Here is a 13,862-nt window from a genome sequence, read left to right on the forward strand (position 1 = left end):
TCTCTCTCCCCCCCCCACCCCCCCCTCTCAAAATAAATGAACATTAAAAAAATATTTTAAAAAAGGGGGCACCTGGGTGGCTCAGTCAGTTAAGCTCCTAACTTTGGCTCAGGTCATGATCTTGTGGTTTGTGGGTTCGAGCCCCATGTCGGGCTCTGTGCTAACAGCTCAGAGCCTGAGGCTGCTTTAAATTCTGTTAGGGTTAGGGTTAAGCTTAGGGTTAGGGTTAGGGTTAGGGTTTGGGTTTGAGCCCCGTGTCAGGCTCTGAGCCTGGCGCCCGCTTCAGATTCTGTGTCTCCCTCTCTCTCTGCCCCTCCCCTACTCATGCTCTGTCTCTGTCTCTCTCTCTCTCTCTCAAAAATTAAACATTAAAAATTTTTTTAAAGAATTTCAAAAACTATTTTAAAAATAAAGTATAAATCTGTAAGAAAACAATATAATTGTGCAGCTGAATGAATAACAGTTCTTTAGAAGGATTTCAGCTCTGCAATGAAAGCTGTTTGCAGCCAAGGTCCAAGTTAAGGCACAGAACTACAATGATACCTATGCTAACCTCACGTGCAGGAGTGAGACAGGATGGGCTTCAGGCAGCACAGGACAGTGGGAAGAAAGCTCAGTATCTGGAATCCTACAGACCTCGAGGAAGCCCCTGCCTTCCTCTGTGGCGCCCACGCAAAGGGAAAGGAGACAGACAGATCACCTCACAGATACATGAAAATACCAGGAGGTGTATGAGATGGGGGCTGGTGGTTCCAAGTGTAGGATGAGTGGAGTTGGCTGGTGAAGGGGTAGGGTTAGGGCAGAGCACGTGCCAAGGCCTGTGGCAGAAGGCAGCGCCGTGAGGGGGCCGATGGCCGGCACTCAGAGAGCTGGATAGAGAGGGTGGCGGGCAGGGCCTTGCAGGCCATGGCAGGAGCTTGTCATTACCCTACGTCCAAGAGGAAGTCATACAGGGTAAGCAAGGGACCTACGGGGTTGGGTTTGTGTTTCACAGGGATTTCTGTGGCTGTTTGCTCGGGAGCAGCGGGCAGACTAGGTGAGGGGACAGGGTGCATGGGGGAGGCCGGCTAGGTGGCTGAGGCAGGGGTCCTGGCCGGAGAGAGAAGATGGTGAGACAGGATTAGGAGCTGGCACAGACTGGCATAGGGGAGAGGTGGCGAGGGGCCAGCCTGTCTCCCGGTCTCCAGCCTGGGTGCTAGCTGGCTGGCTCACCTCATGGTGAGCATGGTGAGTGTGCGGCGTTCTTGAGGCAGCCGGGGGGAAGAGGGCTTCAGAAGCTCATGTCTGGCTCTCAGAGATGGGGTCTGGGCTGAAGGTAAAGACCCGCATCTTGTCTAAGGATGGAGCAATCGGCCGTGCTTGTACTTGACACCTTAGCTCAGGTGAAATACCTGGAGTGTGTCGAGTGAGCCGAGAAGGTGGGGACTGACCCCTAGGGGCCCCAGCAGTGCCCGGTGGGTGTGAGGCGATGAGCAGGATGGCTGGGAGGAGAGCCAGGAGGTGGCAGGGCACAGAGCCAAGGTCCAAGGCCCTTGTGACCAGGCCTGGGATCCTGCAACTCACTTTACCGGGCTCCCATCGCGCCTCTGCCCTGGGCGTGCACGCGCCTCAGGACGTGGCCCTGGCTATCGGCCTGCCTGTGCTGCCTTCCCCCATCCTGTTGGCCCTTCTCCTCATTTCCCTTAGACGCAGGATACTTGTAGAAGGCCACGAGGAAGCAAGCCATTCTTGTCCACACAGCCTTCGCTGGGGGGCTGTCCACACCCCCGCCCGTGCTAGAGGGGCCACTGGATGGCAGAGGCGGGCATGGCCGGGAAGGACCAAACAGGCCCTGGTAACAATGCCCCTTCCCATGCCCCCATCAGAAGGAGCTGGCAGAGATCAAGTACCAGTACGCCATTGACGAGCTGAAGCAGCGAGAGCACCTGATTCAGGTCCGGCTGGAGGAAGAGCAGGCCCGGCGGGAGGAGCTGGAGGAGCACAAGGTATGCTCTGTTGGGAGGAGCCTCGCCGCCTCCCTCCCCCTGCCCTGGCTCCAGGAGGCCAGCCTCACATTACGGGTCCCCTTGGATCAAAGTCAGCAGGGCCCAGGCCCCGAAAACCGCTGTTGATGGAAACCACATGCCGTGTGGCCTCTCCTGGCTGTGACGGAGCATGGACGTCATCCACAGGCCAACGCCCTGTCCCGCCCTGTCCCCTGCCTTGTCTCCTCGCCGGCCTGCTGGGTTCCAGCACGAGGCCCCGGGGAAACAATCTGAGGGGGCAGCTCCTTTCCTTAAAAGCCTTGGGCAGTTCCATGGCAGCCAGAAAGTTGAAATCCTTCCCCGGCACTGCCCTGGGCCCACTCTGCCCCACATCCCGCACCCCTGCCTCCAGGCACACTGAGCCTCGTGCAACCTTCAGTTGATGCTTCTGGACCCCCGCAGGTGCCAGGCCCTTGGCCCGGCGTGCCCTTCCCTGTCCTCCTCCAGGGCTAAAGCCCAAGGGCTGCATGCCCTCCCCCACCCTCTGCACAGTGTCCACTGACCCCAGGGCCCAGCACAGGGCCCTGCCTGCTGAGCCTTTGCCAGGGCCCGTGAGGGGGGTCAGCGTCCCCTGAGCCCTGCCGTGGTTCTGACTGCAGGCCGCGTTCGTCGAGCATCTGAACGGCTCCTTCCTGTTTGACAGCATGTACGCCGAGGACGCAGAGGGCAACAAGCTGGCCCACCTGCCCGGCGTCAGCGAGCTCCTTCAGGCATATCCTTCCAAGTTCATAGCCACCTCCCCTGGCAGAGCCGGGGCCCCAAGCCACCAGGCCGCCAGGGGCAGGGCCCCTTCTGCTCTGGGCCTCAGTGTCCCCACTTCTCTGGTGAAACGGGGGAAGAAAAAACCCCTCCTTCACAGCCATGTACCCCAGAGGCAGTGGAGAACCAGGTCAGCTGAGCCGTGTGGGGAAACACCGTCTAGATTTCAGGGGACGTACAGTGTCTGGTCAGCATGGCACGGGGACCGCCATGCATGACACACCAGGTTGTCACAGAGGGAAAGCTGAAGTGTGTGTCTACGGCACTAACCCCCAGTATCTATATTTAGTTTACTGCTGTGAGCTGGCATACAGTGTTTATAATTTCCCAGCTGCCCGGCAGATGGGGACTATTCTTATATTAATCCCACTTTATAGTTGGGGAAGCTAAACTTGGAGAGGGTGACTTGTCCAAGGTCATGCAGTAGAAGCTGGGATTTGAGCCCTTGTCTGTGGGGCACCCTTTCCCCCAGTCGGCTGGAACCCAGAGGATGTGATTGACACTTGTCATGGCCAAAGCCATGATGGCCAATCATTTGGCTTAAACTATAAGTTGAAGGACTCGGGTTAGACTCACGATAGACTGAGTTAGTGCTGAGGCTGGCAACGAGTCACAGAGTTTGTCTGTGGAGCCACCATCCCTGGGTAGAAAGAAACTTTTTCTTAAAAACTCAATGTTTTAGAAAGGGTGGGGGAGGGGTGGAGAAGGTGTGAGGCGAAGCAGATGATGACAAGCAGGGCTCTAGGCCAGACAGCCGGGCTCCCGGCCTGGCTCTGCCCTCCCTCAGCTGGGTGACCGGGGCTCGCATCTGGGCTGCAGCGCCAGCCTGACCTCAAGGACGCCACGCTGCGGGAGAGGAAGCCAAGGCCTGGGCAGGCGAGGTGGCCTGCCAGAGAGAAGGAGCAGCAGAGCCAGAACTTGAACTTGGGTCTGTCTTCTTCAAGCCCATGGTCCCCTGATGTCCACAGGCTCCCTCGGCAGCCCTGCAACAGCGGAGCACAAAGACGGGCCCCCAACCAAGGTGCCCCCTAGATAGCACCAGAGACAAACATACCCTGCCTAGGTCCCTGGCGGGGGCTGCCCCCCCCACCCCGCTCTCAGCCCCTCCCCGGCCCCTGGGCCCGCTCTTAGCCTGTCTCTCTTCTGCTCTGTAGTGTCCCCCCATGGCCCCTGCTCCCTTCCCGAGGCCAGTCCCTCAGGCTGGGGAGGGAGATGCCCCAGCACCACATCAGACTCCAAACCTCAACTCCCGGCCCTGGGTCAGGAGCTACCACCTCCCTCGACCTGGATCCTCCCAGCAGCCTGCCCCCAAGGCGGCCGCCAGCTTCCTTAACGGCCACTCACCTACAAGGACAAATTTGTCATCATCTGCCTGAACATTTTTGAATACGGCTTGAAACAGCAAGAGAAGCGCAAAGTGGAGCTTGACACCTTCAAGGAGTGTGTCCAGGAGGCCATCCAGGAAAACCAGGAGCAGGGCAAACACAGGATTGCCAAGTTCGAGGAGAAGCACTTGCTGGTAGGCTCTGCCCCCCCCCCCCGGGTCCCCGCCCTGCTTCCTGTTCCAGATGCGGACCCCACCCACAGGCCTGGCCCTGCTGGAGGGGCAGCACAGCCTCTGCCTCTAACGACCCCGAAGACCCACGACCCCTGTCCCCATCTGCCAGAAGCCACACAACTCAGTGGCAGAGCCAAGGTTTAGCCTTCCGCCGGCGCCACCGGCCACAACCCCGACACCGTGCCAGAGCCGAGCCCAGGGTGCCGCCCTGGGTCTCCTTCACCTAAATCACCCCCGGGGTTTAAGGCAGCGTCATCGCTCCCGTTAACAATGGTGTCAGTGTTGTCGCTCCTATTATTAGCAATGTCATGAGCTACTACTTTGCTTTTGTTCATTCGTTCATTTAGCAGACATTTTCTGGGCCCGCGCTCAGCGTCCGGCTCTCGGAAGCCGGCCCCGTGCTGGACGTGGCTCGTCCCGTCGCAAGCGCCCATCCGGTGCGGGGTGCAGCCACAGGCCCTCCCCACTGTGGTGGCCAGTACCGTACTGGAGGGGGGCCCAGGGAGCCTTTGAGAGTGGCTGGAAGGACCTTGACTCAGGCCAAGGCTCACAGGACAAAGAGAAATGGGCCGGGGTGGCGGCGGAAGGGCATTCCACCTGAGCGAGTGGGCCGCGGTGCTCAGGACTTGCTGTGCCCGGGCCACTCGGCCCAGCCTGAGCAGCGGCCCTGTGTGCTTGGTCGGATTGTTTCTTTTGGTTAACATTATTTTTATTTTATTCAATGTTTATTTTTGAGAGAGCGCAAGTGGGGGAGGGGCAGAGAGAGGAGAGACAGAGGATCCAAAGTGGGCTCTGTGCTGACAGGCTGACTGATGGCAGCGAGCTTGATGTGGAGCCGGAACTCACGAACCTCCGAGATCATATGGCCTGAGCCCAAGTCAGATGCTCCACCCGCTGTGCCACCCAGGTGCCCCTAGTTAGCATGATTTTTTTTATTTAAGCTTTTTTTTTTTAATTATTATTTTTAGGAGAGAGAGAGAGAGAGACAGCGTGAGCAGGGGAGGGTCAGAGAGAGAGGGAGTCACAGACTGAAACAGGCTCCAGGCTCTGAGCTGGCAGTCAGCACAGAGCCCGACGCTGGGCTCGAACCCATGAACCGCGAGATCATGACCTAAGCGAAAGTCGGACACTTAACCGACTAAGCCACCCAGGTGCCCCTAGCATGATTTTTAAAGACTGGTTCTTGGTCTAAATCACAGATCTTTGTGAGACTCTGAAGAACAGGTACGGACTTTCTTTCTCCTCAAAAAACTGTCCACAGGGGCGCCCGGGTGACTCAGTCAGTTAAGCATTAAATTAACATAAATAAACGTTAAAAAAACCAAAACTGTCCACATACACTGAGTATGTGAGGACTTGCCTGCAGTGTCAGCTGCTGCAAGGAACCCATGAAGCTCCCCGGGGTTGAGAACTCTTAGTTTAAGGTCAGGCAAAATCCCCTGATAGTGCACGTTTGGATATATGCTTCCCGGGCCTCCTCACTCCCCAGCCCCCCGTTCTTGTCTCATCGGCCTCACCAACGTCCACACACTCTGTGCGATTTAACCCTCCAGACCCTCCCCCTCGGGTTACAGGGAGATGTGTGACTGCATCACCCAGAGGTTCCAGCCTGTCAGCAGAGGACACGTTTGGCTCACACACGTGTTTTATTTGGCCTGCAGAGGATCTTAAAACGTTCTGGACATCCTGCTGACATTAAAAATGGGAAGGTTTCACAGAAAAATTGTGGTTGCCAGCCTCTCTGGAGGCCCTTGTCAGCAGGGCCTCAGTGGCGGCTGTCCCCTCTGGACAGGCCACGTTTCCAGTCCTCACGGACGCTGTCTGGCACATCCTCCCTGAGGTTTGTTTTTCTTCTTCTTTTTTTAATCTTGATTTATTCTTGACAGAGACAGAATGTGAGTGAGGGATGGGCAGAGAGCGAGGGAGACACAGAATCTGAAACAGGCTCCAGGCTCTGAGCTGTCAGCACAGAGCCCGATGCGGGGCTCGAACCCACGAACCATGAGATCATGACCTGAGCCGAAGTTGGGCGCTTAATCGACTGAGCCACCTCAGCGCCCCCTCCCTGACATTTCCTATCTGGTGCCTGTAGCCGCTGGACTTGGGAGGCCTGGACGCCAGCCAGCCCACTCCTCCCAGGCCTGGGCCCTGCCCCCCCCAGCCACATGTGCCTCCAGAGAACAGGACCTGGGCCGGGCTACTGCCAGTGCCATACTCCTGCTGCCGCCAAGCCTGACCTCCTAGTGTTGGGGTGTAGGTCTTCGGAGCAGGCTGGCCTCCCCAGCTTCTGAGGCGCCGGTCCCCACGGCCCCCGTAACGGCGACGCCCTCAGAGGCCGCCTGCCTGAGCGGACTTCCCTGAGTGCTCCTCTCCTGGAGCCCAGAGCAGCGCTTTCATGCAGCCCGCACACCGGAGTCCGCAGGGGCCCCACACCCCAGCTCAGGGGGTGCGGCCCAGCCCCGGGACTTTCCAGAGCTCCCCGGGTGCCTCCAGCGCCCAGCCCAAGTTGAGCCCGCTGTCTTGGAAGGTCACAGGACCCCGCGGGCCTGAGGCCACAGTTATCTTTCCTCACAGGACCTCTTTAAGCTTGTCCTATACCTGTCCCCACGCCCACTAGGCCAGGGCTCCTTCAGCGCCCCCTCCTGCTGCCTAGCAGGGCGTGGCTTGAGCTCGGCAGGTGGCCAGAATGCTCCAGTGGACCCCTCGCTGGTGACCCTCTGCTAGACTCCGTTTCCTCAGTAGAGAAATGGAGGTAACCGCCCCCCAGAACCGTAGGGGGGACCAGTGGGGAGCAGAGCAGGTGCGAAGTTGTGACGGGCAGTCTGTGCAGTTGGAGTCACTGGATAGGTCATGCGTGTGCAAGCAGGGGCACAGAATGACAAATGTAGATGCGGGTGCGGTGCGCAGTCTGCCTCCGTGTGTGCGTGCGTGTGTGTGTGTGTGTGTGTGTGTGATGAAAGCGTACCACGCTCTGTTCTGCACTTTGCTTTGTTGTCTATGCAGCTTAGAGATCCTTCCAAAACTCTCCAGTCGCTTCCTTTTTTCATAGTTGTAAAACCTCCCATTGCACGGACGAACCATGATTGATTAACCCGGGCCTGTTGACGGACAATTCGGGTTTTTCTGTTCTTTTGCTCTTTCAAGCAGTGTTGCAGTGGGTGAGTTGGTGAGAGTTTGATCTGTAGGATGAAGTCCTAGGGGGTAGAACCAGTATTGGCTCCTCTCACCCGTTGCTGCTCAGCTGCGCTCTGCGGAAGCTGTATCTTCTGCCGCCCTGCCTGCCCCTTGTGAGCCCGGTGTTCTCAAGCCTCCTCGTCTCTGCCACTCTGGCACACTTGGAGCATGTGTTTATTTTCCCTTCAGTGAGGATAAGCATCACATGTTTTATAGACATTTGTATTTATTTTTTCAGTTTATTTATTTATTTTGGGCTTAAAAAATTTTTTTTAATGTCTTATTTATTTCTGATAGAGAGACAGCATGAGCAGGGGAGGGAGATACAGAATCCGAAGCAGGCTCCAGGCTCTGAGCCAGCTGTCAGCACAGAGCCCAACGCGGGGCTGGAACCCACGAACTGTGGGATTATGACTTGAGCGGAAGTCGGACGCTCAACCGACTGAGCCATCCAGGCGCCCCGTTTATTTATTTATTTTGAGAGAGAAAGAGAGGAGGAGGAGAGAGAATTCCAAGCAGGCTCCACACTGCCAGCACAGAGCCCGACACGGGGCTCGAACTCACGAATCGTGAGATCACGACCTGAGCCGAAATCATGAGTTGGACANACAGAATCCGAAGCAGGCTCCAGGCTCTGAGCCAGCTGTCAGCACAGAGCCCAACGCGGGGCTGGAACCCACGAACTGTGGGATTATGACTTGAGCGGAAGTCGGACGCTCAACCGACTGAGCCATCCAGGCGCCCCGTTTATTTATTTATTTTGAGAGAGAAAGAGAGGAGGAGGAGAGAGAATTCCAAGCAGGCTCCACACTGCCAGCACAGAGCCCGACACGGGGCTCGAACTCACGAATCATGAGATCACGACCTGAGCCGAAATCATGAGTTGGACACTTAACCAACTGAGCTACCCAGGTGCCCCTAAACATTTTAATTTCTTATTCTGTGAACTCTTTGCTCTTATAATATGCCCTAACCCATTTTTTCTGTTTGGTTTTTTGATCTATAGCTTTTTCTTTAAACACAAATCATTACTTTGTAGGAACTCTTTATAGATTGAGAAATTAGCTCTGTGTCCTTGAAATCAGTTGCAAATATGTTTCCTGCCTTGTTGTTTATCTTGTCGTTTTTTTGTCTATAGTGTTTTGCTATTCAGAATTTCTAAACATTTTATGTAGTACAATTTATCAGTCTTTTTTCTGGTTATACTTAGAAAGGACTTCACCACTCTCAGATTATTTATTAAAACCCATCTATTTTTCCTTCTAGGACTGTATGGCTTCACTTTGTATGTTTAAATCTTCCCTCTGTGGGAAATTTGTTTTCATGTAAGGTTTGAGGTAGGGATTGAACCTGATTTTTCTCCAGATGGGGTAGCCATTATTATAAATATCATTCATCACACTGAATCATTCCTCCTTCCCAACTAATACCATATATATCGGGGCACCTGGGTGGCTGAGCTGGCTAAGCGCCCGATTTCAGCTCTAGTCATGATGTCATGGGTTTGTGAGTTCGAGCTGTCTGTGCAGAGCCTGGAGCCTGCTTCGGATCCTGTGTCCCCCCCCCCCTNCTCAAAAATAAATAAACATTAAAAAATAATAATACCATGTATCAAGAGAAACAAGTTGGCGGCCTGGTGGCCACATCTGCAGGACCTTTGTTAGTGAATGTCTGGGATTCAGTGCCAGGCTGGGACCCCACAGTGCTTTCCAGCCCGTGAGACCCCTCTCCTTCCAAATGGCCTAGCATCTGTCTACCCCGGCAACCCCTTCCCATGTCTCTCTCTACCTGCACCTGCCGTGGGCTGTTTATTGGAGACTCTGTTAGCCGAGGCCCCGCTGTGAGCCAAGATTTGCTGTACACCGCTTAATCCCCACCACTTCGTGACACACACTTCTGTCCCCCTTTACATAAGGAAACTGAACCTTAGAGAGTGGAGGTGGCTCACCCAAGGCCACACTGCTAATAAGTGACCCAGACAGGATTCAAATTCAGGTTCACCTGACTTGAAGCCATTGCTCCTTCCACCCAGCCCAGCCACCTCTAATGAAAACTGGTGCTAACATGGACTGAGCCCTCACTAACTAGTGCTGACATCTGCTTTATCTGCCTCGGGGCATGGGGAGGGAAAGTAGCTTCTACAAGCTCGTGAAGCTGACAAATGGCAGAGCTGACACTTGAACTTGGACAGGCCAACCCCAGCGTCCATGTTCTTACCCACAAAAGCAATTGTCGCCTGTCATTAACTAATTACACTTAGTTGTGGATTCCTAAAGCCAAGGCTTTTGTTTCCAGAATTTAAACGCCATTCGAGATGAGTCCGAACTGAGCAGCTTCGAGATGAAGATAGCGGAATACAGCCAGGACGTCAGTGAGCTGTTCAACGTGCTCATGACGCTGGAGATGCAGTTGGTAGAGCAGCTGGAGGTAAGGCCAAGCCCCCGGGCACAGGTGTGACGTGATCGTGCCCTGCCAGTCTCCTGTGCAAGAACGCAGTGATTCGGCGGCAAAGCTGTATTTTACTTTACTTCTTTTTCATAAATAGTTTGTAAATGTTCATTTTATTTTCGAGAGAGAGAGAGCATGAACAAGTGAGGGGCAGAGAGAAAATGAGACAGAGGAGCTACAGCGGGCTCTGCGCTAATAGCTCAGAGCCCGATGTGGGCTGGGACTCACCAATGGTGAGATCGTGCCGAAGTCAGAGGCTTCACCTGCTGAGATACTCAGGCGCCCCAGACTGTATTGTAGCCGGTGCCATCCCAGGAGCTGCTCTGCGGTGCGGCTCAGCATGGCAGGCTGAAGCTTTCTTTGCTCATCCGTCCTGGGTTTGCTTTTAATATATTTCAGTCACTTAGATTGCAATGGACTCTCACGCCCTGCATGAGAGGTGAGCTCATTCCTCTGGAATGTACCCCCTATTCTGGAAGAACCCAGAGCCTCAGCAGGGAGAGGTTGTTGTTTTCTATTATTAGATCCAAGGATCCAATTGGGTGCTTGAAAGACCAAGTAGGCCCCCACCCTGGACGAAACAAAGCCTCCTCCGCATTGCAGCGCGCATTTGCCGCATCTCTGGGCCTGTGGTGCATCACGGAGCCGCCAAGTGCAAAGAGCTGCTCTCTGAAATCCCTTAGCAGCCAGAGTGCAGTGTGTTCATGAGGCGGCCGAGGCCGGGAGGCTGAAGCGCTGTGATGAATTGAACCTCCTTGGATGCTGCCAGGGCTGGGCCAAGAGATAGCGCCTAATCGCCTAATCGATTCCTCACGTGTCAAGTGACACCTCAGACAGGGACAGACCTCCCCATCCAGTCACACGGCAGCTGCGCCCGCTCCCGCTGGGGAGTACTCAAGCACTGACTGCAGAAAGCCAGAAAGCCACTTGGGAGCAGGAGGGGAGGCATAGGCAGCAGCTCCCAGCCTCCTCGTGCAGGGAGATCCCCTTTCCAGAGTCCCCAAAGTCCCCGGATCTGTACCTGGCCAGTCACACTTGTGTTACCAGCAGCCAAAAAGCTCCCATTTTTATTTGTTACAACAGTGTTTGCACACACGTTTGAAACATGTATAATTAGCTTGTCCGACTCCTGTAGATTCCCAGGGCCCCTGGCCCACCCTGTAGCCCCAGGACTCTGTGCTAGATCAGGGGCATGACCCAGCCTGGGGGCTCACGGGCACAGGCCTCACCATCACCTCTTCCGCTGCCCCCTCACTCAAGTCCCATTTCGGCCCCCGAGTGCCCAGCTAAGCACTGGAGCGCAGCGATGCAGGGTGCCTTGGAGAGAGGTGGAAGGCCACACTGATGGTGACGGGCCTGGGGCAGCAGCCAGCATCACTGAGGCACCTGGCAAAGCATTGTGTATGAAGTAACACATTTAAACTTCACAACTCTGTGAGACAGGGACTACAAAGGAAACCCATTTCATAGATGAGGGTGTTGAGCCCCAGGATATTATACACAGCACTGGGATACTGATCCAGGCAGTCTCTCAGCAACTCTCTCCCCTGTTTCTCTGCAAGTGATGGGCAGATGCCATCGAGAACCCCAGAGGAAGGGGGTTTGCTCTATGCACGTACATGGGGGTTGTGGGGGTTCCGGGACGAGTATTCCTGGCAACGGGACCAGCACATGCAGAGGCCTGGAGGAAGGTTTGCATTAAACCTTCGTCGGAAGGAGGGTGGGTGTGTGTGAGTGAGGTGAAATGGCTGGAGAGTAACACAGCTTTGGGAAAGAGGTCAGGAGAGAGGGCCAGTTCAGAGGCATCTACCTGAGAAGGTCAAGGTGGTTGGTCTTTACGCTGAAGGTCTGTGATTAAAGCAGGCACCTGCTAAGTTCTAAGGAGCGACTTTTGCTCTGATGCTAGGTCAGTCGAGTTCATGTCTAAATATTCATGTTAACTGTGCTCTTTATCATTTCCAGGAGACTATAAACATGTTTGAAAGGAACATCACCGACTTGGTCGCGCTCTTTATTGAAAATGTCCAAAGTCTATATCCTTTCCCGATGACCCTCCATGGGGAGACGATACCAGCTCGTGGAGTTATCCTGGCCCCCACTTGGGCTCCCACCGCCTCCAGGGAGGGGAACCAGGGAAGAAGCACCTGCATTTTAAAAATTTTATTATTTTTTAGCATTTAATTATTTTTGAGAGACAAAAAAAGACAGTGCATGAGCAGGGCAGGGGCACTGAGAGAGAGGGACCCAGAATCCAAAGCAGGCTCCAGGCTGTCAGCACAGAGCCTGATGCAGGTTCAAACCCACAAACTGTGAGAACATGACCTGAGCCGAAGTTGGACACTTAACAGACTGAGCCACCGAGGCAACCCAGCACCTGGATTTTAAACAAAAGGCAAAGAAGGGTAAAGCTTTTTCATCAACTAAGCAGGATGCAGATAAGTGTAGCCCCCTTCTACGTAGCCACCTATAGGGTCACACCTACCCCCTCCCACTGCCACCAATGCAAACACCAGTTTGATGTACAGAAAGGTCTATACGTGCACCAAGATGATAGCCAACCCATCACAGGGTCCCATAGTGGGAATCTCCACCTTTAAGATTAGAAGAATGGAAATCCTACAGTCTTTCACCAAGGAAAAAGCTCACCTTCAAAAGATGGAGATTTGGCAACTACTTGGAATGTTCAAAGAATGTTCCACAGGGTCTGAGAGAGTTTCCCGTCTCTCAGAACAATGGTGCCTTGTTAGGGTAAAGGTTTGGATGCCTACCAGGGTTGCTAGGTGGGGCCTCGTCGACTGCAGGGTAAGGCCTGGCCTATTTGTTCTCAAAGGAGTGATGTTCACAGAGAGACCAAACCCCAGAGTCCCCGCTTGCTTCCTGTGTCGCAGACCCTGACAAATCATGTAGAGTGAGATGGGCAGGTTAAATGTCAGGGTGGGGGCATTTAGGGCATGACCAACCCTTCTGCCACCTGACTTCAGGGCCCTGCCGTGCAGGGGACAAACTACTATGCTCTACCCCAGAAGTAATCTCCTGGTCCTACCTTCCTGGGTCCGCAGTCATGCAAGGAGACAGAGTTACAGAGGGAGCAGCGCACGCAGAGATCAGGGCCAGGAGCCTCCCCGAGGGAAGGCCCGCTGAGGACCTAAATGTGGGCCAGAGGGACAAGGCAGAAAAGTGGGGAGGACGTTCCAGACAGCAGAGGCAGCCTGTGCAAAGGCCCTGAGGATGGGTCACAGAGACCCAGTTCCAAGATGGGGCCTTATAGCACGGGAGGGATGAGGGCCAGCCTACCCACGTGGAAGAGCATGCTGGCTGCTGTGCAGGGCAAAGGCTAGAGAGGGAAGACCAGGTCTTTGTTTGCTGTACAGTCGGGAGGCGGTGGGAGGGAGAGAGGTGTTGGGTGGAGAGGCTGTGAGAGGACCCCCGCCAAGGGTCAGTGATGAGCAGGTGTGGGAGGGTTGAGGGGGCGCAGGGGGATCAGGGCGGCCCTGGGATTCCGCGCATGTGTACCACGGCTGTGAAAGAGCTGACGCACTGGCACCTCCAGGTATGCCCTTCACCCTTCACAGCCTGTTCTTGTCTGGGGGAAACGGCCCCGCCCTCTCAGGGTCTGCAGACCGCGGCTGGAGGGCCTGAGGATCAGGACGCGGGGGGTCTGCGCCGATCCCCGGCCTTTGCTTAACTTGGCTGCACGATGGCTCAGTGCCGGGACCTGGAGAACCACCACCATGAGAAGCTTCTGGAGATCGCCATCAATACCCTCGAGAAGATACTGAAGGGGGAGCTGGACGAGGACCTGCCGGAGGACGTGCGCGCTGTGAGCTCTGTGGGCGGGGCTGTGGCTGCGGTGGGCGGGGCTCGGGCTGTGGTGGGCGGGGCTCTGGCCCTGGGGGGGC

The 13,862-nt window shown here is 55.2% G+C and overlaps 1 protein-coding gene across 1 annotated transcript in view; it reads left to right on the forward strand.

Annotated features, from left to right (window-relative positions):
* The window catches only part of DRC3 (dynein regulatory complex subunit 3), a 44,731-nt gene that overhangs the window by 25,135 nt on the left and 5,734 nt on the right, over positions 1 to 13,862 (forward strand). Inside the window, exons 10-12 of the mRNA XM_077746860.1 lie at positions 9,811 to 9,942; positions 11,926 to 11,996; positions 13,660 to 13,783. Coding sequence (XP_077602986.1) covers positions 9,811 to 9,942; positions 11,926 to 11,996; positions 13,660 to 13,783 — 327 coding nt within the window. The remainder of the gene's footprint in view (positions 1 to 9,810; positions 9,943 to 11,925; positions 11,997 to 13,659; positions 13,784 to 13,862) is intronic.

Source organism: Crocuta crocuta, unplaced genomic scaffold (assembly GCF_008692635.1).
Source record: "Crocuta crocuta isolate KB4526 unplaced genomic scaffold, BGI_CrCroc_1.0 scaffold139, whole genome shotgun sequence".
NCBI classification, from domain to species: domain Eukaryota; kingdom Metazoa; phylum Chordata; class Mammalia; order Carnivora; family Hyaenidae; genus Crocuta; species Crocuta crocuta.